The sequence below is a fragment of the Pseudomyrmex gracilis genome, unplaced genomic scaffold, assembly GCF_002006095.1.
Source record: "Pseudomyrmex gracilis isolate BER0280 unplaced genomic scaffold, ASM200609v1 scaffold_94, whole genome shotgun sequence".
Taxonomy (NCBI): domain Eukaryota; kingdom Metazoa; phylum Arthropoda; class Insecta; order Hymenoptera; family Formicidae; genus Pseudomyrmex; species Pseudomyrmex gracilis.
In genome coordinates this window covers 278,024-302,595 of record NW_018020678.1, presented here as the reverse complement: position 1 = coordinate 302,595, position 24,572 = coordinate 278,024, and the positions used below count along the sequence as shown (strand labels likewise).

At 44.6% G+C, this 24,572-nt stretch overlaps 1 protein-coding gene and 3 non-coding genes across 4 annotated transcripts in view; 1 reads left to right on the top strand and 3 right to left on the bottom strand.

Annotated features, from left to right (window-relative positions):
- LOC109855647 (hypoxia-inducible factor 1-alpha-like) overlaps positions 1 to 24,572 on the top strand; it is a 139,218-nt gene that overhangs the window by 107,001 nt on the left and 7,645 nt on the right. Inside the window, exons 4-5 of the mRNA XM_020430113.1 lie at positions 7,849 to 7,938; positions 22,708 to 22,917. Of these exons, the coding sequence (XP_020285702.1) occupies positions 7,849 to 7,938; positions 22,708 to 22,917 (300 nt within the window). The remainder of the gene's footprint in view (positions 1 to 7,848; positions 7,939 to 22,707; positions 22,918 to 24,572) is intronic.
- Trnam-cau lies at positions 20,557 to 20,628 on the bottom strand. The gene has a single exon. It is a non-coding gene; the product is annotated as a tRNA-Met (tRNA).
- Trnam-cau lies at positions 20,793 to 20,864 on the bottom strand. Its single transcript has one exon. It is a non-coding gene; the product is annotated as a tRNA-Met (tRNA).
- Positions 22,077 to 22,148, bottom strand: Trnam-cau. The gene has a single exon. It is a non-coding gene; the product is annotated as a tRNA-Met (tRNA).

Sequence of the window (24,572 nt, the reverse complement as noted above, 5' to 3'; positions counted from 1 at the left end):
GATCGGACTGTATCAAAAAATAAGTTACAATACAATCCGACAACTTGTTTCCCCTTCTCGTTTCGGATACTTGTCAATCGCGCCCTCCCCCTTGTACGTATGCAACCAATCTATCGGCAATAATATATGAAGAGAAGTCGGAAAGTTTTTTTATGCTGTTCTTTTCTTAAAAATATATTTTACAAGAACTCTTCCAAGTCTCTGATGAGTCTCCTTTTCCCGCATCGATCGGAATACGCAGCGGGACTTTCCTTGGCGTAACACGCGTGTCCGCTCGCGTTACGCTCGCAATTTAGATCACGTCTCTCCGCTTGAGCGAGCGATGCGCGCCCAAAGTAGGTAGGTAATCCGACTTAAGTGAATTCTGTGTGTTGTGCCGCGCGCTGCACAAGTTGGCGATAGAGTTCGGGATGGAAAGGAGCGGAGAGGAAACGAGAGAAGAGAAACACGGTACCGACCAAGTTGATCACGGTGCTATAAGGTCTTACTTGTTGCTGATGGTTGCATGTCTGCCACGGCGGCGGCGGCGAGCCGTGCCTTCTGCTTCTCCGGCTGATTGCTCCGTATGCGAGGAGCGATAGGGGGAACTTTCGTCTTTCGGACGCGAACGGCCGCCAGTTTCCCCAATCCGTTGAATCGCTCGCAATTTCCGTATCGGTGGACAACAGCCGCTTATTGATTTCTTCTTTTTTTTTTTCATTGAGCGTTTAGTTCGTCTAATTGAGCGAATTTTATTTGATCTCCGCCATCTTGATTGAACAGTTGTAATAATTACAATTGTCGACAGTCGCTTATCGCAGTCGTCAATCGAATGGAAAGTTGGTAGCCGAGAAAAGCAGATTTCGCGCGCCAAGTTAATTAAGGTCGTCGTCGCGAATTGTGTGGCAGAAGATTAAAAAAAAGATCGATGAAAGTAAGAAATGTGTGTATGGAAAAAAAAAGCAGAGCGCTGAAGGAAAAGTACTGGTCGTGGAAAAATCGATCAGCTACGTGTGTATGTGTGTGTGTGTGTGTGTGTGTGGTCATTAAATCGATCGGATTAAGACAAGAAAATCGAACTGGTATTGACACGTCGGAAGTTACGAGTCGATTTCCGTGAAGCTATTTTTTTTCTTTTTTTTTTTTGTTTAACTAATCCCTCGTCACTTTCACCGCTATCGGCGACGCGACGGCAGGAAGAAAACGTTCGGGAATGGATACTTATTGAATTCGAAGAATGCAACAAACAACGCAATACGTTTTACGTAATATTTGCACTTCACACACACACACGCGCGCGCGCGCGCGCACACACAGACGCGCTTTACGGTGTTCGCGGAAAAGAGTGGACTTAGTTTCTACCAAGTTGCGTCGTTCGCATGTCGCATTTGCGCGCAAAATCTTCTGGTTTTTTTTTTTTTAATAATTACAACCGTTTTTAATACAGAATTCAATTTGTACTTTTTAATCAACTTTATTAACCGATATCCCCGATTCTATCGCGATAAGAACCAAAAAAAAAAAAACACGCGCGCGGTAATAAAAAGATAAAGAAAGCGCCGTGTGTCGTTTTGCGCGCGGAATGCGAGAGACATAACGATAAATTCGAAGAGAACGCAACGCTTGAAAAGATGGGCCCGAGAAGTGGGGAGAAACCTCGCGGCCGTCCACTCCAATTACGTTTTATGAAACGGGGCGAATACTCGAGCTTCGATATAATTGCGGCGACCATTAATGCGCAATGCGGTTTGCTAATCTTAAAATGAGTAGATGCCAGATGGCGGCAATTATACGCAGCGCACCGGGTCAACGATATCGAACGCATCCCCCCGTGTATTCGCCGCGCACGGTATATTATTCAATTCCTCCTTCCGATTCCACCCCCCCCCCTCCGATATCGTAAAACCTCCCGCGGGCAAAACTCAGAGAAATCGTCGATTAATTTATCCGTCGTTTTACAACAACATGAATTCGCGAAACATTTGATTGTCGAATTGAATCGGGAAAATTCCCGGTGTGTTTTAACTCGCGCGAAAATGTTTGCATTGCTCGCAATCATTCGTGAGTGGCTCGTCGCCACGAGCGCGAACCTCGCTTTAATGCAACCGAGCTGAACTTTACGATATCAGCCTTGGAGTGCTTTCGAAACGGTCAGATCGGAAGTCAAGGACGGCGATACGAGCGGAAATCGAGCAGGGAGGGCGTAATTCGTAGAGGATAGGAGAAGAAGGAGGACGCGAGTCGCAGTGAGACAGACCGAGAGAGAGAGAGAGAGAAAGAGAAACCTGGGCCGAGTCAAAGGTAACTGTAGGTCGGTCGGGTAAGGTGCATGGGATGGGATGATATGAGGTTAGGTTGGTGGTCGACGGGGCTCGCCTTGGTCTGGCACCGCTAGTCCTTCCCGTATTGATCGCGTGGCTCCTTTCCTCCCTTAGATACCAACGTCGACCCTCTCTTAAGCCTTACATATGGCCTAGGCTTGCTTTTGCCTTAAGCTCGACCTTAAGCTAAGACGGCGGGGATCCTCCGATCGCGCGGTTGAAAATTCAGGATTGAAATCTGTTAGTTTTCCAACGAACTCGGTTTCGTTTCACAACTGACGCAACTTTTGACGTGTCCCAAGTTTGTAAATTGCGCGGACAATTGTGTTGTCGCATCGTTTTTTTTCTACGCAACGCACGTAGAAAAAAAAAAAAAAAACGAATATTCGCTCAAACGCGCTCGAAAAATTTATCATCGAGCGAGTTTGTCACGTGTTTAAAAATTTAGTCACACACGCGCGTCTTTATTTATACAATCATCGCTCGCACACGTTTCCGAGCACGGAAGGGCGCAGCGAGCGCGCGTTCGCGCGGCGCATGAACGCTCTTCGTCATCTGATAGCGCGCGTTTTTATGGCAAGGTTGCGGGATGGCGCGCTGCACATATATATATATATATGCATATTCGCGCACCCGTGCAATTTGAGGAAAGGGAGGTATTTACCAAGTCGCTTAACGGCCTTAACAGGATGCGATGCCGAAGTGCTTAATTAACGAAGGGGTCCGAAAGGCGCCGTCACGCGCGCTGGACGTGTGAGAGCGACCAATGAATTACAAGACGCCGGGTGATTTTGCAAAGATATCCGTTCCGAGCCCTTTTCTTGCGTACGCAAGTCAAGGCAAGGCTGCGCGGCAGGTGAAGTTCTCTCTCTCTCTCTCTCTCTCCCTTTTTCTTTCTCGCAGCGTAGTTGCGTTGAGACAAAGATGAAAGAGAAATTTTCGCGAATATTTTGATTTTAATTCATTTACAAATTTGCGTATTTGTCCGCGCGCTGCGGAGTTAGTCGTTACGACTATAATGCTTTATTTTGAGTCGAGCGTAATGGCGGTGGTTTTCGAACTTCGTGATCTACATTTTATCGGAATTATTGCAGAGCGGTTGACAGCGAAATTCCACGGTGGATCGCGCATTAGCGCGGCTGTGATCCAGTTTTCGGTCGCGTGCTCGCCCGGGACGCAATTAGTCGGCCGATAACGGTAGCCGGAGGCGGCTACCGAAACGTGATAAATACCAACGACGAGGAAAAGAGAGAGAGAGAGAGAGAGAACGCGACCGAAAATCAAACGTACTGTTTTTTCTTTCAATCGGTAACATACACCCCGACGGAATGCAAGACGCGATCATAAACGATAATAACACAACAACGCGCGCGATATATAAACGCGCTGGGCGAGCTCGTATGACTCATTGCGTATGGAAATGAAAAGCCATGAAAAAAAATTGGCACGAAACGCGTTAACGCCCGGCTCATGTTCCCCCGTTCTCTCTCTCTCTCTCTCTCTCTCTTTATCTCTTATCTTCGACACCTTTATTGATCTCTCGAAATGCGCGAACGACTTCTTTCCTCTTTCGCTTCCGTGTGCTGCGTTTTCTCTCGTATCTTTTTCTCTTAACGAGTTTGCGGAACGATTGTTTGAATGTGTGTGTGTGTGTGTGTGTGTGTGTGTGTGTGTGGGCGGGTGTATATAGGCGCCCGTGTGATACCTTGTACAAATACCGTCGCGCGGCACGGCAAATTTAATTTCTACTTTGTAGGAATCGTGCATCAACAGCTGATTAGGAACACGCGTTTCGAGTCTGCTCTCTCTCTCTCTCTCCTCTCTCTCGGTGTATTGAATTAAAATGCACAGTCCGGTGTATTTTACACCTTCGTGATGCCCGAGCGTTTTATTTATTGAGCGATGTATTTGTAACGTAGCTTTCTTTTTTTTTCTCGGGCGAGAGAATCGTCGGGCGAGAAACTCGGTTAATTATTAATACGATTCGAACCGATTTATTTTAGTTTTCTGCATCTCATTTTCTTGCAAAAAAAAAAAAAAACAGTTTACGAAAACAATTAGGTATGGAAATGTGATACGTATAAAAAAGTAGAAATTTGTGCTATATAATTTTATGCGAGAGAACACATTTCGCACGTGAAAGTTTTCTAGCGCGGTGACTGTGTACGCGAAGCGCGTTTTTGTTGCAAAATAAAACGCGGGGATGGAATATTTGCTCTCGCGATATTGATAAAATTCCGTTTTTCTCTTCTACGCGTAAAATCTCTGACATCAAATCCGGTGCGGTTATACGCATCGCGGCTGTATACATATATATATGTATATATATATATATATATCTTTCTCTGAGCGAAGAAAAGGAAAGAGGAAGGAAGAGGTGGTGAAAAAGATACACACACGCGGTTTTCTGCTTCTCGCGTGAGCCGCTCGGCGAATCAGTCGCGTGCCACTCGTGAGTGCACTCGCGTGTTCCGTCCAAGCGTGAACTTCTAATACCCCTTCATCCTCACCTTGAGACTCTCCCGGTATTAGCGGGTCGCCAATAATACTTCACGCACGAAATCTTTCCATTTTCTTCGCTCATGCGAGTCACGGCCACGGATCGGAATCGCACGGATCGGTATGCAGATTGCGGAATCGCCCGGACAGGCAATCGCTCTTTCAACGGGGGGAGAGTTCAAGGAACTGGATGGCGCGGTCTACGCTTCGATTAATATTCATCAAATCGATCATCATGCAAAACTTATTTTCGCGAGTCGCTTTAAACGTTTGTTTTTTTTTTTTTTTTTTTATTCGTTTTCAGAAATTACTCCCGTATTAAGTTCCGCAAATATTGTATGTAATATATCTTTACAGTTTGAATAATATTAACTCTTGTCAGAAAGTTACATTGCTAACAAAAAAAAAAAACCGATTCGTTACCGATAAAAATGTATCGTTTGCTCGTATCCACGCGAAAAACGTAAAACCTCCGACGCGAAATATAATCGTAACGACCGCGAGGAGTCGGCCGGTCGATCGTGAAAACTCGATTACTTTCCCCTCCCCCTTGTTCCCCAAACAATGCAATTATAGTAGTAGGTAACGGCGAACGAGTCTCGCGGGATGACGCCTTTCGCGGAATGGCTCATGTCGGCCATTTCGAAGGGAAAAGGGGGAAGCGCACGCCGAGAAAATCCTATTATAGTTCGTATCCTACGCGCGGCGTGGTACAGCGCAAGGGGAGAAGGGGAGCGAAGCGGGCGGGGGGGAGGGAGAAGGTCGGAAGCTCCGTGGCTCACCCCTCGCGCACATCCCGTATTGACGCAACGCAGAGGAGCCCACCCTGCGGATTAACCAATCAAAGCGCAGCATCCGCGCATGCGATCGCACGGAAGTGTGCCATTTTGTATGCCACGCTATCGTTGGGCGAAATCGGCGACTCGTTGATGAAAAACGAAACCCGCGAGTTTGACACAGTGACACATACCTATTTCTCGTCATAACGAAGGTGCGAAGACGCGCGAACGAGTCGCAAACAATTTGCAAAGCTGTGTGTATAAAATTCTTCTTTGCAATTAAATTACGGATATAATTTTTCGAACGTTTGTAAAGATAAAGTTTTTTTTTTTTTTTTTTAACTAGCTGATTTGTGTGCGTGTAAGTGCGCGCAAAAAGTAACAATAAAGTAATAAAACTAAAAATCGATGCACTCTCGTTCAGATTAAATTTCAGGTTTTAGACATATATCGCAATTTAGATTAGATAACAATTTCCACACACACACACACACACGCACGCACGCGCTAACTGTGTAATCAGCGTGATAATTATCGAGAACGTGCCGTTTCTAAGAAATACAACCCTCACCCTCCCGAGAATAATAGGATATTACAAAGTCTGCGATCGTTCGTTGCGAGCGTCGGAAGCCGGGATTAGGAAGCCGCGAGATATCCGCAATTATCGCAACTTTACGACCGCGCATAGCGCAGAAGCGTTCGATGATGCGTCCGAGAAATTATCCTCGATAGCGCAAAAATAAGAGAAAAAAAGCGAGAAAACCTCGCGCATCCGACGATGATTTGTAGCAAATTCTTTCTTTTGTTGATCTTTCAACGTTATTTCCTCGTTTAATTGTATTCCAAGTTGCGACTGAGGCGCAAAAAGCCGCAAAAAAATTACTTTTCACGAGAATCGGGGATATTAGTTCTTTATATTTCTTGTACGTTAGTTTCAGAGCGCGAGCTCACCATATTTCAGAACAATAAATTCTCGGGCGTGTAGTAGCGTGCCTGGCACCGCCACTCCGAAATAAAACAAAACAATACACATTTAGTTTCGCAGAACGGCCGAACGGACGAGGCTTTAAATGGTTTCCACCCCCTCTTCCGACCGATGTAGCGCGCGCGCGGCCCGAAGACTGTTAAAACTGGGACGGATATTTTCGGCTTTGATGATGCGCTGCATTTCGCTGTTGAGAGAGAGAGAGAGAGAGAGAGAGAGAGAGAGAGAGAGAGAGAGAGAGAGAGAGAGAGAGAGAGAGAGAGAGAGAAAGAGAGAGACGGAAGGAGAGCTCGTTTGGTATTTGCCGGTATCGGGACCGCCGATAAATGGGAAAACTTTCCCGGGGTGTTTTCAACGCTGCGTTCCCGGCAGAAACAAGCGCCTCGCCCGGCTCTCTCGACCGCTTTCCGAAAGGCAACGCACCCTTCCGTTTTCGTGCCGCCGCACTATTCTCGCGTGGCGGCTCGAAATTGCCCCTGTATTTCGGAAAGCTTAATCGTGTGTGCCACGTCGGATTACGTCCTTGAATTATTCTTATCGGCGCGCACGTAGCCTTTGTTCTCAAAAATTTATTCGCTCCAAAATTCGCTTCTCCTTTTTGGTACCATTTTTTTTTTTTTTTTTTTATTATCGCTGCTGTTATTTTTTTTTTTTTTGTTGCACGCTCTTTTGTGTGAGGGTAAATTATAAATTCATCAGAAACACACGCGAATAATGTATGCAATCGCGATATATACAATTCGCGATGTTAAAAAAAGCTTTCGTTTAGACGTGATTTGGATATTTTGAGCAAGTTGGCAATTTGCCGGTTATCGAGTTCGCGGACGGAGAAAGAGAAAACTTTGCCTTGGAGAACATTTTCGGACGCGATTCCGCGGCCGCGAAACGCTTCACAGGTCTTCGGTTTCAAAAAGGGCAAACGTGCCCTTTCCTTCGTTCTCTCTCTCGTGCCGCTCTGTTCTCGCGGGACGCACTCACGTTCGTGCACGTCTAAGTTCAAGCCTGTATTTTCGCAAGTGCTCTCAACTTATCCACGCCACGAATTAGCCCTCTTGAACTTGCTGCGGAAACCGAGCAGTCCTTTCGATTATGATCTATGCCGAACACACAGTTTTGCCGTGTGTATGTGTGTGTGTGTGTGTTTTTTTTTTTATTCAACCGACGACATTTGTCCGAATTAAAATCGATTCTCGAATCAATTAGTACTTGAAAAAGACTCTCTCTTTAAACGCAACACAAAAAATTGTTTTAATTGTTAATTTAATAAATTGATGTTCTGTTTCAGGCGTTAAACGGGTTCCTGCTAATATTGACTTGCGACGGGGAAGTGTTTTTCGCCACCCACAGCATAGAGAGTTATCTAGGCTTCCATCAGGTACATACGCGCGCATGTATTTTATTACGCACGTTAATCGTAACTGTGTAAAATAAATAAATAAATAATTTACACGAGTCTCTCGTTCACACATAGAAAAATCTTCGAGCTCAATGTGGCGTTCGTACGGGAAAACTGATTTTATAATACGCGCGCGTTTGTCACGAGCGTGGCCGACGTACGTATTTATAGAAGACTGAGAATGCTTGCGAGCTCGCTCTTTCCGTTCTTCCCCCGTATCCCCCTTATTACAAGGTAATTCCAAGCATGGTTTACCCACGTTGTTAGTTTATCTTCAGTCACCGTGTGTCCACACCCAATACGCGCCAGTCACGCCAGCGCCGTCAAGTTCAGGCGTACGTGTCACGTTTGCCCAGGCCGTCATCCCTTTTGCGAGACAATGTACCCTTCTAACGGGACTGACGGCCGACATACATTTTTCAGTACCAACACTGGGTCATCGACATAGTCGTGCGGCACGCTTTGCCCTTGCTCGGTTCAGCAAATCTGTTTTTGCGATAAAGAGGAAAAAAAAAACTCTCAAGACCTCTCTAGTTTCGTGGAAAAAAAACAGTCTTTATTATAAATATAATTTATGAATATTACACACGCGCGCGCGTGCGCATAGTTTCACTTCGCGAAACTATGTTTGCTTAAGTAAGCTGTCAGGAGAAAAAAAAAGAGATTAAAATTGGCATTGAAAAAAATTCAAGCGAGTGTGCAAGAGGCTACGATGTAATGTAACAATAATTGTAGCGTAAATCGTGTTGTGTAATAATATGATTTTATTTAATATTCGCAATCCGATTAATTTTACGATTCGAAGCGTTAATTTTGTTTGCATATCGTTTGCAGATATTGCAATTTATCGCGAGCGATATTCTAATCGCGTGTACCGCGCGGATTAGCGCGCGCACGAGAGTGCCCGAGAAGATATTCTGAAATTTATATCGAAACAACAAACGCGAAAGAGCAGCATGAGAGAGAGACAGAAAGAGAGAGAGAGAGAGAGAGAGCCTAGTGGACTCTTGGACACGATCCTTTAATTAATTATGACACGCGGATAATCGCGCCTAGAGGTACAGGCTCATTAAGCTCGGCGATTTAAATCCACGACCGGGTCCGGGATCGGGAAAGAGCGGTTCCAGGCTCGAGGTTCTCTCGCGCGGTGTGGGAACCGGGCGGAATACCGATCCCGATTCGCCGTGCAGACCGCGAATCTAATTGCGAGGCTGCGATCCACACTGTTGCACATTCGATTGCTACCGGGGGCCGGGCGCGCGTTCACCGCATATTCATTTCGATACTCGGATGGACTCCACTCGAACACTCGGCGTTTCCCTTTAATGACAAAGCGGGCTGTGTCTAACCACAGTCTCGGCGCGGGGCTATTGGTTCCACGCGAGAGCATTGTGTACACAACGTGGAAACCGATTTCGCGCTGTTCTCCCCGAGAGCGTTCGGTTCTTTAACGTTCGATAACGGCCCATTTCGGACCGTCTCGATTCAATTCTCGGGCGATTTGCGCGCGACGAGATGAGGTGCCGAATCTCTCGCGCTCACGAAATCCTCGGTTTCTCCTATTGAACAGAATCAAATCTCTTTTTTTTATATTATACTTTTCAAATACACGGTCTCTTTCTTTTCGCTGCAGTAAAAAAGTTGGCGTTTATTGTATTTTTCTATTTTTAGAGAAATAGAGAGAGAGAGAGAGAGAGAGAGAGAGAGAGGGAAAACCGGCAATCTTTGATCGCGTTTTGTCGACCACGCGGGAGAACGCATTAAAGAATCATTCCGTCTGTCTATATATATATACATGCGAGGGAGGGATAGGTGCTCGACTACCCGGCATAATACCGTCACTCGAGAGCTCCCTTTGATACACAGTACTAACGCACGCACGCGAGCGCAATGTGCATACATTGTAAAAAATGACGGATGATGATTTCCCGAGCCGATGACTCTCTATACGGGGCGCACGCGAGCGCGCCGAGTATGAATTGCAGAAAATAGCGGACGATGATTTTCTGACTCGATGACCGCATATCCGAGACAACAAAAAAAAAAAAAAAAAAAAAAAAATTGAAGAAGCGGTTTGTTATACACGAGCGTGTTCTACATTTTCCCTCCTAAAATATCCCTCGCGACACGCGCTCGCCTGTGTGTGTTTTGTATGAGCGCGCGTTTCTAAATCACCGACGGAAATCATCCGCCCTCCCCCTCCTCCCCCCCGATTTCGCTGAGAATGACGGAAGTTGGATCGGCTTCTTGCTGACGTTCGCGCGGGAATGTGATTGTGGGAAAGAAGCGCGCTATGCAAAGTGATTTTTCTACACACAAGAGAATTCAAGAGAAGTGTTTTCTTCAGAATTTCATGCAAATCTCGATTCGACTCGATATTTTTTTTTTCATCAACGTTTTCTTTCGAATCGAATTTCGTTTTTCTTCCTTTGATTTGTAATATATTTTGCTCGATGCTTGTATTTGTGTTTAATTTAACTATTACTCTCGAAGTTGTTATTTTAACCCATTTGCATCACAAAGAAAAGTCAAAAATTCGTTCCTATCACCAAAATTTTTTTTTACTGTATTTAAATTTTAATGAAAATGTTACAAAATATGAAAAATAAAATCAATATTGCATAAATAAAGAATTTTTACTTCATCATAGATTCACAAAAATAAACGGAATGAAATCTAATTATTTTGCACAACGTGATAATATTTGAAGTGATCAAGGCAATATGCGCTTTGGTGATAAATGCCTAAGTAAAATGCGCGCATATATGCGCTCTGGTGATAGTGGCCGGGCAAAATGCGCACATATATGCGCTTATGATGCAAATGGGTTAAGCAAGAAAAGATGCACACATCTTACATTTATCTTCTTTCTCTGTCACAATGACACCCGGTCGTCCGCGTATGGTATTGATTTGTCGCGCGCACTCACGTGCCTCGCATTTCGTCACTCATTTTCTCGTGACAGATTTTCCGATAATGACAATAGCATCTCTCTCAGCGTTCTCTTTGTAAACGGATCTCTCTCTCTCTTTCTCTCACAAGGCACATATACGTGTCAAGAATTTATATTGAAAGACCCTTCATCCGTATTCTTTAACAAGCTCGAATTATTACGCCAACTTCGTGCGAGTATCCATTGAGACGTAACAATGCACGCAACAGTACCGTACACACACATATATATTATATACATGTGTGTGTGTGTGTGTATGCGCGCGCGCAAAGTATTGAGAAAAACAAGAACGATGACTTCGCACGAAGCCGGGCCGTTCGAGGAAAACGGGACGTCTCGCGCGATTTTTTTTTTCTTTCTTTCTCATCTTCGAATTTGATACATTCCTCCTCTCGGCTCGCGATTTCCAGCATTATATCCCCCATTAGTTGACTTTTGCACGATCATTATGTCCACAAAAGGATCTTGGCTTTCCATCTTTTATGGAGGAAATTACTTAAAACGACAAGGAGAGTGACGTTACAGAATTTCTTCGCGCGTGATTAATAGCGCGTCTCTACCGTCTTTTCTCACACCTTCGCGGAGAGAGAGAGTGATAGAGAGAGAGAGAGAGAGAGAGAGAGAGAGAAAGAGAGAGAGAGAGAGAGAGAGATACAACTATTTAAAATACATACTATTTAAAAAAAAAAAAAACGCGCGCAAGACAACGCGGGTGATGTAAGGGTTGTTCTCGCCGTTGCACGGGGGAGTACGATCGAGGCATATGTTGGTTGTTCGCGGCGTGCTTCTTAATTGGACTGATAGAGCTCGATTCGATGCCTCAACGAGCCTTTATGCCCCATATGACCCGCGTCGGATAAAAGTAATAACTTAAACTGAAAGGTCAAAGGGTGCTTATCGCCCGCGAGGGCAAAACGAGAAGGAGAAGAAAATGGAAGGAGAGAGAAAGAGGGAAGAGAGAGGCCTTGGAATCGGTGGAAGAATAAAACTTTTATTTTTGCAGAACGCTTTGACGTGTACGTAGTGTGTGTTTGTGTGCGCGTGTTATTTTATTATTTTTTTAAAATTCATTTCGCGACCCATATCGCGCAATTAAAAATATCGCGGTTTTTTTTTTTTTTTTTTAAATATTAAAATAAATAAAATTTGCGGATATCTCGCGAAATCGAGGGTAATGCCGTTATACGCGCGTTAGAGCGCGGAAAAAGGTAATTTATGTGATGTAATAACAGTACGGATCTAAATCTCGCGACCACTAAATCTCTCTCGCGAGAAGTTTCTTTTTCCCCGTGAGTGATAATGCCTTAAACGAAAGTCGCCAAGGGACGACAATGAATTATATTTCGCCATTACCTCGTTTACGTTTTATCTCGCGGCGGCGATCGCGCGTATTAATTGTCGTTTAGACGCGTGTGAAACGTCGCTCCCGCGTGATTTAGGACTCGAAAAGAGTTCAAACGCACGTCACGTGTCACGCTACGGTGATGAAATGTTTCGTGATGATTATATTCGCGCGAATTATCGCGCAAAGTTACGACGCGTAATCGTAAGGCGTTCAGAGTTCTGAACGGATCGAAGCGCGAACGCAGGGTTTAATTGAGAAAACTTAAAAATACATTTGCACACAAATGCAATATATGTTACGAAAATAAAAATGTTGCATTATCCCGAGTCGAAATTTAGCGTCTACGTTAAACCTCAATTCTTCTTTTTTTATGTAGGAGTAAGAGAGAAAGTAGATCCTACTTTGACGCTGCTATACGTCCGAAATTTCTTTTTTTCCTGCTAAAGTTTTAAAGTAGGGTTCAATTCTCAGATCAGACTGCGCATTGCAGGCTCTGATAGGCTAAAAATAGGCTCTGATAGGCTCAAAGTAGGAGTAAGAAAAAAAGTAGATGCTACTTTGACGCTGCTATGTCCGAAATTTCCTTTTTTCAAAAATTGAGGTTCAATGTAGACGCTAAATTTCGACTCAGGATAACCCGATTGAACCTCAATTTTTGAAAAAAGAAAATTTCAGACGTATAGCAGCGTTCATGTAGCATCTACTTATTTTCTTACTCCTACTTTGAGCCTATCAGAGCCTGCAATGCGCAGTTTGATCTGAGAATTGAACCCTACTTTAAAACTTTAGCAGGAAAAAAGGAAATTTTGGACGTACAGCAGCGTCAAAGTAGGATCTACTTCCTCTCTTACTCTTACATAAAAAAAACAAAAATTGAGGTTCAATGTAGACGCGCTAAATTTCGACTCGGGATAATTAGATGAAAAGTGGAAAAATTAGATCACAAAAAATATGACAACTTTCATGCATCTCGTCGAAGGGGGGTGTGAGGCGGGAAAATATGCGGTTTGCAAATCGCGTTCGTAGACGATAATTAAATAAAAGAACTCGTAGGGAAATCGTGCGTCGTACACGTCGGGGCAAATTCTTGTTAGCGTTCGAGGTATTAAAAGATCGCGACTTCGTGACTCCGAAAGGGAACATGCTCCGTACTTTTGTGCGTATCTGCCGTTGGATCACAGAGGGACGCTTCCGTGATGATATGAGGATGAAGGAGACGGCATGCGCTCGCACGTACACACACGCGGAAAGGCGGCAACGAGCGGCGCCGGCAAAAAATTGCACATGGAACGCGACGTCGTCGACGGCAATACGTTACCTACTCGATGTTGTGACGCGTGTTCCGCGAGTCGAACGGCCATTTTCTCGTAAATCTCGCTTGTCCGTGAACGCGAATAAATCTTGACGGCATTTACATTATCGTGCGTAATATTTTGGCGGGGGTAAGACGGCGACGATAAATTATCGATCGCGCGAAAAATACTCAAAGAAAAAAGAGAGATAAAATTATTTTCAAAAATAATTCAATTTTAAAATTTTGTCCAGCAGAAAAAAAAACGACAATTACGAAATATTTATAATTCGACGTGTTTGGCCTTCATTTCGCAAAGCTTCACCTTCCCGCCTGTGTCTCTTCCGTGAGAATCGTGGCGTACCTGCGTCAAAGGGTCACGAGCCGAGTCGCCCCGTCTTTATCCCGGAATTAATTACCCATTAGCAATTACCCGCGTCCGACGAGCCGTGCGCGTTCGCTCTCGCGAACATTGGCGGCGTCTCGGCGCCGATCGGCAAACGCTTCCCGTAGAGATAGCGCGGAATGATTCACCGATGGGTTAAGGGATCTCTCCCCGAAGCACTTTCTTCTCTCTCTCTCTCTTTCTCTCTCTTTCTCTCTCTTCCCTCTTCCCTCCTTCTCCTCCTCATGTGGAATCAATTGAGCGCGTTAAACTTAAATATATACGGCGGAGCCTCGCGCGAACTGAATTATGTGGCACATTTTGACAATTAATAGTCGCTAATGAAGACACAATCGGGCTGCCCCGGAGCTGCACTCTCGCTCCCTTTCCATCCCCTTTTCTCGGCCCGCGCGAGGCTTCGAGCGGAGGGATTACAAAGACTCGCGGGGGCCCGCGCTGTGGTCGCCGCTGCGCAGCTTCATAATTCTCCGTTGTAATTGAGAGCTCAACTTCGAGGCCGCGCGATATTCCCTGCGCACATTTGTTTGTGTGAATACACGAATGTATGCGTGTGTGTGTATGTGTGTGTGAGAGCGCGCAATGCGTTTTACGCGCGCCACGTCTCGAGCCAGCAGGCGCTAAACGAGAAGTCTCAGAGTACCCGGGATGCTTTATTATCGGTTTGTTTATTTTACTTACATTAACGCGTTTTCCGCACAATAGTTTTTTACTTGCAAAAATTAACGAAAAATTTCTATCAACAAGACAGTTATTTTCTATTAGTGACTTCACTTCAATTAGAAGTCACCAAGTTTTTTCGTGTAACGTTAAAACTTCTTCATCGCGTGAGTGATAGCTAATCCCTGACTTGCTCGTTGTGTATGTCGTATTCTTGTTAAGCATTATTTACGATTCACTTTATGTAAGCTTCAAGTTTAAGACGTTTGTTAATTAACATAATATCGCAATAAGAAAAACGCTCACTCTCTTTTGCGCAAAATATAGATTGACAAAAAACATGGCGCACAGTTGTGTGCCTCGCGAGATATAAAACCCTGAACCCTTTTCACAAATTGCAGTTTTGATGCGGACTTTTAACGCCGAGTGTGTGTGTGTGTGTACGCGCGCGCGCGCGATACAGCTGGCCAAAGAAAAGCCGACGGTCAGGCCGAGGTAAAACCTCGGGGCGTGATTATTAATGCGCGAGCGCGGATTAATTATTATTACCCGGCTGATTTGTTTCAATTTGTAGCGGGCCCTTCTTTGATCGCGGCCCCGATCGTGTTTCCGTCGGAGTCCCCGCCCGGTGTCCGGTCGGATTTATTCGTCGTCGTCGTCGTCGTCGTCGTCGTCGTCTCTACGGTGCCCGGACGTACCACCGGGGGTACCCGTGCCCTCGGTACCTGCCTCCGCTGACACTGAAATATCGCGAGAACGATTTTCAAGTTCGACGGGCGAGCCCGGCGCGGCCCTCCTCGTGACGCGACCGCCGCTCGTTTGTCACGGCGCAAGGATACGGCGCGTACGATCGATAACTCGAGGTCTCGGTGTGACGTCCCGCGTCCTTTCCTCTCTTTCTCTCTCTTCCTGTGCACTCGAAGTCAAAATCCCGCCGTGTTCCGCGATTTTTGTCGAGCAGCAGTTTCTCGTCAGCGGTTAATTAATTTTCTTTTTCTCTCTCTCTCTCTCTCTTTTTCTTCTTGTTTCGCGCGTTAAACGTGTAAATGATTTATTGCAAGCGCAAAAACATTTAGCAAATATTCTTGCGCGTGAAATCCTTGAGAGAGAAAAGAGAATCTTAGAGCTAAAGGTCACTTCTGTCGTTCAGTTTTTAACGGACATGAGATACCATTCGCGGTAGCGTTTGGAGAGTTCGTTGATCTGGTTTAAATCACGTCACTTGTTCGCGAAATAAGACCCGACGACGAGAGGATTTAAGAGACGAGAAGAAAAGAGAAGGAAACGAGAGAAAGATAGAGAGAGAGAGAGAGAGAGAGAGAGAGAGAGAGAGAGAGAGAGAGAGAGGATGAGCCGAACGGATACTCGCTACGGGCGAGTCCGGGCGAGCGCGGGGGTGTTGCGAGTAGAAAAAGAAAATAGAGCGAAGGAAGGCGAGGCCGACGCATTCTTCACAGGAATGTAAATCAAGTCTGTCCGGTTGAGGCGGGAGAAGGGAGTAGAAAAAGAGAAAGAGAGAGAGAGAGAGAGAGAGAAGAGAGGCCAAGCCGCGCCGATGTGCCGGCGGGGGTGCGCTAGCGTCCACCACTAAATAATTACAAGCTCTTAATTAACGACGAGGTCCGATCGTAAAGCCATCCGTGGCCGCGCGCGCGCGCGCGCGAGAGAGCGAGTCTCTCGGCTCTTTTTCTCCTCCCTCTCTCTCTTTTCTTCTGTCTCCCTTCTTCTCATTCTTTCTGTAACCCCGCGGATACATGTTTCGAGATTATTTAAACGAGCAATGGTAACAAACGTTATACGGACGGATCGTCGCGTCGCCATTCGTCGGTGACTGGCATCTCTCTCTCTCTCTCTTTCTCTCTTTCTCTCGGGTCCGGTGAACCCGGAGAAAAAAAGATGGGAAAGAAAATAGACGTCTGAGACCAGGGAACAGAAGTTAGACAGAAAAAGAGAAAAACACATAACCAAGAGAGAATATACACAAATCTTTTTAAATAAATAATATGTGTGTATAGATTATCTCTTGACACAACAACACACAGCGGTGGTGGTGGTGGTTGATGTCATTTGGGAACGTTCAATATGTATCACTAACGGGAACGGGCTTTTGTGCTCTATACGCTGAAACCCGCTTCCCAGAAAACGGTAATAGCATTAACGACGCGATGTTGAAGAAAGAGAGAGCACCAGGTGGAATTACAATGCTTATTCTTGCGATACGAATCTGAGTTTCTCGGAGGGCCGTACGTCCTCTCCCGACATTCGTCAGAGATGGTTGACACGTACCACACATAGACACGCGGTCTGATTATAATTTGCGTAAGAAGCACACACACACACACACATACACGTGAGCGCGTGCAATTATATCCTCGTCAAGTCGCGCTCACCGTGTACCCGACTTGTATGTTGGTATCGACCGGCGATTAAAATATAATTTGTGATCAGAGACCGCCGAAGAAACATAACGAGACTGATCTCGCCGAGATTACGGAGGCTTATTACGCGCGCAAGGCACGTGACGACAAACTATTACGACGTGAGATGTAATTGCCAGCCGGTTTATATTGTAAAACTCGCTCTCTTTCGCGTTAAGGGCAATTTACACTTTGGGCTGCTCGCTGCGATCGATACTGTCGTGTTTTTTTTTTTTTTAAGGGATATCGCAAGACTCGGCTCTAAGTGGGTTTTGTGACTTTCCCCGTGCACTTTCGCCGTGAACTTTGAGAGACTTGATGTATGTAAAATTTTTGAAGTATCAACGAAATCAAAACGTAACATCCGGCGCGCAACCCGACCGCACGACCGCATAGTTAGGGGGTTAAAAATACACCGCCTGACCTCGACCACGTTATGCAAAGCGACGTGTATCCTAGAAAATTCCGCCGCGCTTGTGTTCTGTTATTCCTCTCCTCATCGTACTACTAATAATGGGCAATCAATGAACAATAGGGCAATAAGCAACAAATCGGTTTATTCTCTCAGATCCCAATTGCAATGCAATGGCGTGCGGTGAACACGCAGAATTTATTTTCGATACAAATTTCGCAAAATTGTAGCTGCGTGACTGAAAAACGATTGTTGTTTATTATTACATACGTTCTTTGATACGTTCTTCTTGTAATTGAGTGGCGTTGAGTAATTTTTCTCGATTGTGATTTTTTTTTTCTTTATAACGAGACAACAAATATCGTCACTCCCTACGTATAATCCCGTAACTCCAAAACGCAAATTTTAGAGGAGAGCAGTTTAAAAGTTTGAAGCTTCATATAGTTTCCCTAGTTAAGGGATCTTTCGGTTTTAAATTTTTACCTTACTTATGAATATTTTTTTTTAATACTTGGTGACCACAAAGAACATGACTTTCTGAGTGTCACTATGCAATAAACTGAAAATCCCATATGTGACACTTATGTAATTATACGTAGGGAGTGACGATATATATTTTGAAGAGGAGGAAAAGAAAAAAGAAAAAACTAAGCTTGTGCGAAACGAACAGGCCGTGTTTGCAGCGCGCAAAAATAAACAATCGCGTCGCGCATTGAACAAGAAAATTTCGTTTTGTTGTGCGTCGCACAAGACGTAAACGCGCGTGAATAAAGAAGGGTAACACGAGCGAGCAATTGGAACCAGAGATAAGAAGGGCATGGATCGGGGCAATTATCAGGAAAATCGTGTGTAACTCTTAATTAAAATTAGAGCGACTCTCTCGCGATCGCAGCGGGATCGCTAGTGGAAGAAGAAGAAGAAGAAGAAGACGACGACGACGACGACGACGGAGAAAAGGAAGAAGATGACGAAGGGGAAACGACCCGCGCTCTCGAATTCTCGTTGGATCCTACGGCGAGGACTTTGCCTATACACACACACACACACACTCGAGCGAGAGGATCTCTGCGGGTTTCGTCGGTAGTTCGCTTCGTCATATTTATTGAGATTCAAAGTTTTACGATCGGCGCAAATGCGCGTCCGGGGAGCCTCCGCCCGACTGAAATTGCGCGCGCTTGTCCTGTCAAATGTTTCCAGACGTTTTGCATCCGCGTATTTGCAATATTATAAACTACGCGCGCGCGCGCGCGCGCCGAGATAAATGTGCGCGTACGAATTATACGCGCGCGGGACACGACGTTGAACATCGTCGCGAGTTGGGAATTATATTACGGCTCGTAAATGAATTTAATAAACTTAATTGATCGGGTGACGACGATTTAATGTGTCATCATTTTATTCGTTCGAGCGAATTATGCGATTTGCCTTTTTTTTTTTTTTTTATCGCGGCGATACTTTAATCCCGCGTCGCGCGCGCCAAGTAGTACGCGCGGAGCATTGGTCGGCCGTGTGCAATTTCTAAAAACGTTTCAGCAAGTTCGTGCGAAAAGAATCGCGCTAATGCGACACAAAAATTTAGAATTTTTTTTTTTTATCGATTTAAAAAGATTCGCACGAAGACGAAACGCAACGAGCGTCGTAGATGACGCGAGAGCAAAGTCACAGGAAGAGGCGAAGAGAGAGAGAAAGAGAGAGAGAGCATCGTGAAACGTTACGGCAAACGGAGCGGCATTATTTCAGAAAATATCTGATCGGTCGTGACGTCGCGCAGCGCGCGCGCGACACAAGCTCGCGTACGGTGCATGTAGCTACACGTGTTCGACGCACTTTATCGCGCATAATTAATCCGGACTAGTCTCCGACGAGAGAGCGCGATGAGTGAGTCCGCGCGCGCGCACGAGAGAAATGCAATTTTCTACGCTACGTGTCCTGTAGCGATGGTTTTAAATTTAGCTTTGGCAACGCGAAGGAAATTGCACAAGCCTTTTGACGCGGCGTTTTGAGCGCAGGTTTGTATCAATTTCACGAAATAATTGAAAATGATAGAAAAAACAATTGCTGGAGAAAAAATAAAGAATATTCTTTTTTTCATTACTTTACAAGTTCAGAAATTTCAAGTATCTTCACGGAACATTTTCAAAGACTTTTAACGAGAAAATTGATTCAAACGGAGAAGAGAAATGGTTGAAGATGCGCTCGCGAGAAAAATAAGGTACAATCATGGGACAACGATCGTGCCAAGTGCACGCGCAACACAGCTCGCATACCTTATACTTAGCATCACCGGACAGCGCGCGTAACAGGACGAAGCCCGCGATCCCGGGCCTAGGTCGAGCTAGGATAGGTGTAACTTGCGCGTGACTCTTAATCCGATAATCGGTGCCGTGCGCACGCATCCATTGCTCGCTCTCCCCTCTCTCTCCCCGTGCACCTTCTTGCGGGTTGAGACCAGGTTCAGCGTCTCGAACAGATCGAATTGACTTGCTCTGTCCGCTCGGCCATTACTTGGTCATGACTGTCAGCTCGCGAATAATATAATAAATCACTCGGCCGAGACGAGAAAACGATTTCAGGGCAACACTTCCGAGCTGCCGTGCTACGTTTCCAGCCCGCGAGCTTGTTCGTTGTATCTCTCTTTCTCTCTCTCTCTCTCTCACGCGCGCGCGCGTACGTACTTACATACGTAGTCTTACGTTCGTGCTTAGGTGAATATCAGCGGCGTCGCGATCTCACGACTTCCATGTTTAGCGGAGGTACTCTTCTCTCGGCTGTTTGCCGGTCGCGCGGCAGGAGAAGTTGCGCGAGGATACGTACGACAACACACACCGCATCGATCGTGTTCGCCCGCTCTCATGTTTTTCCACTTGAAATTGTTATGTAATTCCGTGGGCATTGATCGCCACGCCGAGGCGAGGCGAGACGAGACGAGACTCGCCGAGACAAGAGGATCCTGACTACACATCTCGCTTGTATATTGTTCTTTTTTATTAAAAATTTCCCCAGAAGATTGCTCGACGCGACAGACTTACCATGTAATGCGATTGCAAATAAATTTAGTTTTTATTTACAAATTCAACTTGCGCGAGAAAACAAAAACAAAAACAAATTAATCCGCTTAGCAGAGCGTGGTTTCGATCCACGGACCTCTGGGTTATGGGCCCAGCACGCTTCCACTGCGCCACTCTGCTGTTGCATCGCACAAGATGCAGATGCTTATTTAAACGCAAACATACAATTTTTTCTTTTTTTTAAGTGTAAAAACAAATTTTTCGCCTTTAATGCGATAATAAAATACGCGACGCAATGTACACTTGAAAAAAATAAAAAAACGGATGTAAAAAAAAATATTACCTAGCAGAGCGTGGTTTCGATCCACGGACCTCTGGGTTATGGGCCCAGCACGCTTCCACTGCGCCACTCTGCTGTTGCATCGCACAAGATGCAGATGCATATTTAAACGCAAACATACAATTTTTTTTTTTTTTTAAGTGTAAAAACAAATTTTTCGCTTTTAAGGGGATCCTAAACTGAATTTGTTTTATCGACCGAATTTACGGCGTATGGCGTCAGATCGTCGTAATAATTTTTTAATATAAAAAGTTGTGCAGTTTGTACAGTAGGGAGCACCATATCGTGCGGCTCCGGGGGAAATATTTTTCGGAAATTTCTCCTTTGGATGCTTTACACTATCGCATCCCGTTCTTCTTCGGTCTCCGCCAACGGTCCGAGATCGAAGGAGAAGAGCGCGCAGTAATAGGAGCAGCTAAAGAAGAAATTTTCGAGAAATACTTCCCCTGGAGCCGCACGATATGGTGCTCCCTACTGTACAAACTGCACAACTTTTTATATTAAAAAATTATTACGACGATCTGACGCCATACGCCGTAAATTCAGTCGATAAAACAAATTCAGTTTAGGATCCCCTTAAAAGCAAAAAATTTGTTTTGCTCCCTACTGTACATAGAAAACCAACTGCGTCCCGTTTTCGGAACAACATAAAGAAAAATATAGAGCTCTCAGAAATGTTTTTATAAGGTTAGTGTAAATAAATAGTGTGCGTGAAATGATAAATAAATAGTGTGTGTATTCCAATATTGCACGGAAAAAAGAAATAGTTTCTACCACAGCTAATTACGGTTTGCTGAAACTGAATTTGCTGCTGTAGCTATAAAATTTCCTATTACATAGAAACAGTTTGCTGATATTCCTAAATATGTCGACATAATAGCAAAATATGTATGTCTTGTAGCACTAAGAGCTTAGCTGTCCATAATACTACCAAAATTTAGGAATCAAACCTAATTTTTAGCTGTGAGAGCTAACTTTTTTTTCCGTGTGTTCTGAAAATATTCATGCACGCTATTTATTCATACCAGGCTTCTAAACGCATTTCTGAGAGCTCTATATTGTTCTCTATGTTGTTTCGAAAACGGGACGCAGTTGGTTTTTCACGTGCAAACTGCATAACTTTTTATATTAAGCGAATATTATTACAATCTGACGCCAAAAGCTGTAAACTTAGTCGGCAAATCGACGGAGTTCGTCAGTTTAGGATCCCCTTAATGCGATAATAAAATACGCGACGCAATGTACACTTGAAAAAAATAAAAAAACGGATGTAAAAAAAANTATNACCTAGCAGAGCGTGGTTTCGATCCACGGACCTCTGGGTTATGGGCCCAGCACGCTTCCACTGCGCCACTCTGCTGTGCTGATAGATCGTGCGTTTAGAACGGCTTTCCGTTTGTTTCATTTAAAAAGAGATTGACACAAAGTACATCTCTTCTAAATATTTTATTTTCGTTTTGCGGCAATCATATTGTTACGCGCTGTGTGATTTTCGCAAGTGGCACCGGTATATCGCAACCGAGATTGCGAGCAGCGGATCAGCGCTCGAGGAAAACGGTAGTCGAAGAGTTAATCGCAAATAATGACCCCGGTGCACGTTCGGCGCACGTTCGTGACACACGGCAAGAACGTTATACATATATATGTACATACCCTCCATGTGCGCGAATTCTTAGATTGGATAAACGCGAATGTGTGTTACAGGTTGTGTTTCTCTCGGAGCAGCAAAAAAAAAAAAAAAAGAAAAACGAGCGCGAGCGCGCTGTTATTATTTGACTCGTTTTTATAATTGCTATCTAAATTGCGAATAAACGAACGTTAAATAATCACAAGCTCAAAAAAAAAAAAAAAAAAAAAACGTCTGCGAATACAAACGAATCTTATTAAAGATGTTGTTTCTCTCTTCTGTTTTTTTTTAGTCTGACATCGTCCATCAGAGTGTCTACGAACTGGTGCACAGCGAGGATCGGGAGGAATTGCAGCGGCAATTAATGTGGAATTCCTTCCTGCCTGCCGAAAGCGCGAGTCTGCCGTTGCACGACGCGCTGTTACCTCAACATTGTCATCTGCTCGAACGCAGCTTCACCGTTCGCTTCCGTTGTCTTCTGGACAACACGTCCGGCTTTTTGGTACGCGTGTGACGTGAACTTGATTTTTGACAATTGATATATAATTCGCGCAAATCGAACGATAGAAACGATACGATATTTCTCGTATAAGCAAAGATTTAAATCTCAGAAATTTAATTTTTAATTTTTAAATAACAAAAAACAAACAAGAATGTACAATGTATTGCGATGAAAAACGCGCGCAAATTAATAACAATTTATCAGTTTATATTTGTTTCTCGTGCGTCCATCAATTTGTGACATTTATGGCGTAATCGAAATTCATTCCGCTAAAACGTCCGCTTACGTGAAAGCACGCAAAACGATCTCGAAATCTTTGCGGCAAATATGTCGGATAATTACAATAAATGGCATGTGTGTGCCGCCGGATTGCCCGAGGTGAGGATCGGAGTCAGGTATAGGTAGTAAGTCGTCGGCGCAACGTTCGCTTCACGGTTACAAAAGTGATGTGGCCAACGTACAAAACAGTAATTAATAATTTCACTGTCATAAAGAGAAGAAGAGCGATATACTCTCGTCTGCAACGCCGCAACTGTTTCCCCGACACGCTCTCTCGCGTAATTGCTTTTTTCCCGTCTTTACTCCCTTTCCAATCCTTCCGTCCCGGTGCGCGCGGCCCGTTGATTCCTATTTATTCTCTTCCCGTATTCTTTCCCGTGTTAAATGATTTAAATGTAAATTTATCGCGCAATTTTTTTCTCGCGAGAGAAAATATACAGATTTAAACTTGTAACGCGATCGCGGGATAAAATATATGCTCTCTACGTAATTCCGCGGTCGCGTAGGTTGTTCCCAACGTGACATCCGGTGCTTACGAGGAGGTGCCTATATCGTGGAATTTCGAAAAAGCAACTTACGTCAACGGTCTTAAAATCTAGGACGTGGAGCCGGCATTTCCCCGCGCGGAGCTGGACGTGTATAATCATAGGCCCAGCCAATGAAGCGTGACAGCGCGGCGGAGATTGAAACGATAATTCGTCCGGACGGCCGAGCTGTCCGTCGTTGGTACCGTTGTCCTGACGGCGTTCAAGAAAAGGTATAAATCAAGGTCCACAAACAAAACCAGGCGCGGAGGAGAGCGAGAAGGGTAGGAAGAAGGACAGAGGAGAGGGAGGTCGAGAGCAGCGACGTACGAAGAGCGCCGCGCAAAACACTAATTATCTTACGGCAAACACATCGTGGACGCGCACCAGGTCTGCGGCGGATGTCGAACGCGCGGCGTCACTCCGCAAAGAGGAAAGAGACGGGATTGAGCGCGTCTTGTGCGCTCTTTTGGGCGCAAAGAGTTTGGCGCAAAAACGTTGCCGCTTTGACGTTTATGAAAATGAAACTGTAATCGTAAAAGAGTTTACGGCGCGAAAGAGCCTCACCGGCCAACACCTCCGGAATCTGCCTTCGCTTTTAACGGCAGTTTTCTCGTGATGGGACACAACCTGGCGACCGTGCGCTTTTTTTGTCAAGCAGATCCATCAAGAACAATAATAATATAAACTTACTTTTAAACAATTAAAAAAGCATAAAAACAAAAATGTAAATAATTTTTATATCTATAAAATATTTTGTATTAAAACTCTTAAAAAATTCTATCAGTTGCCGATTGTATATTTCATTAACGTTATTAATATATAAATAAATAAATATAATAAATATATATA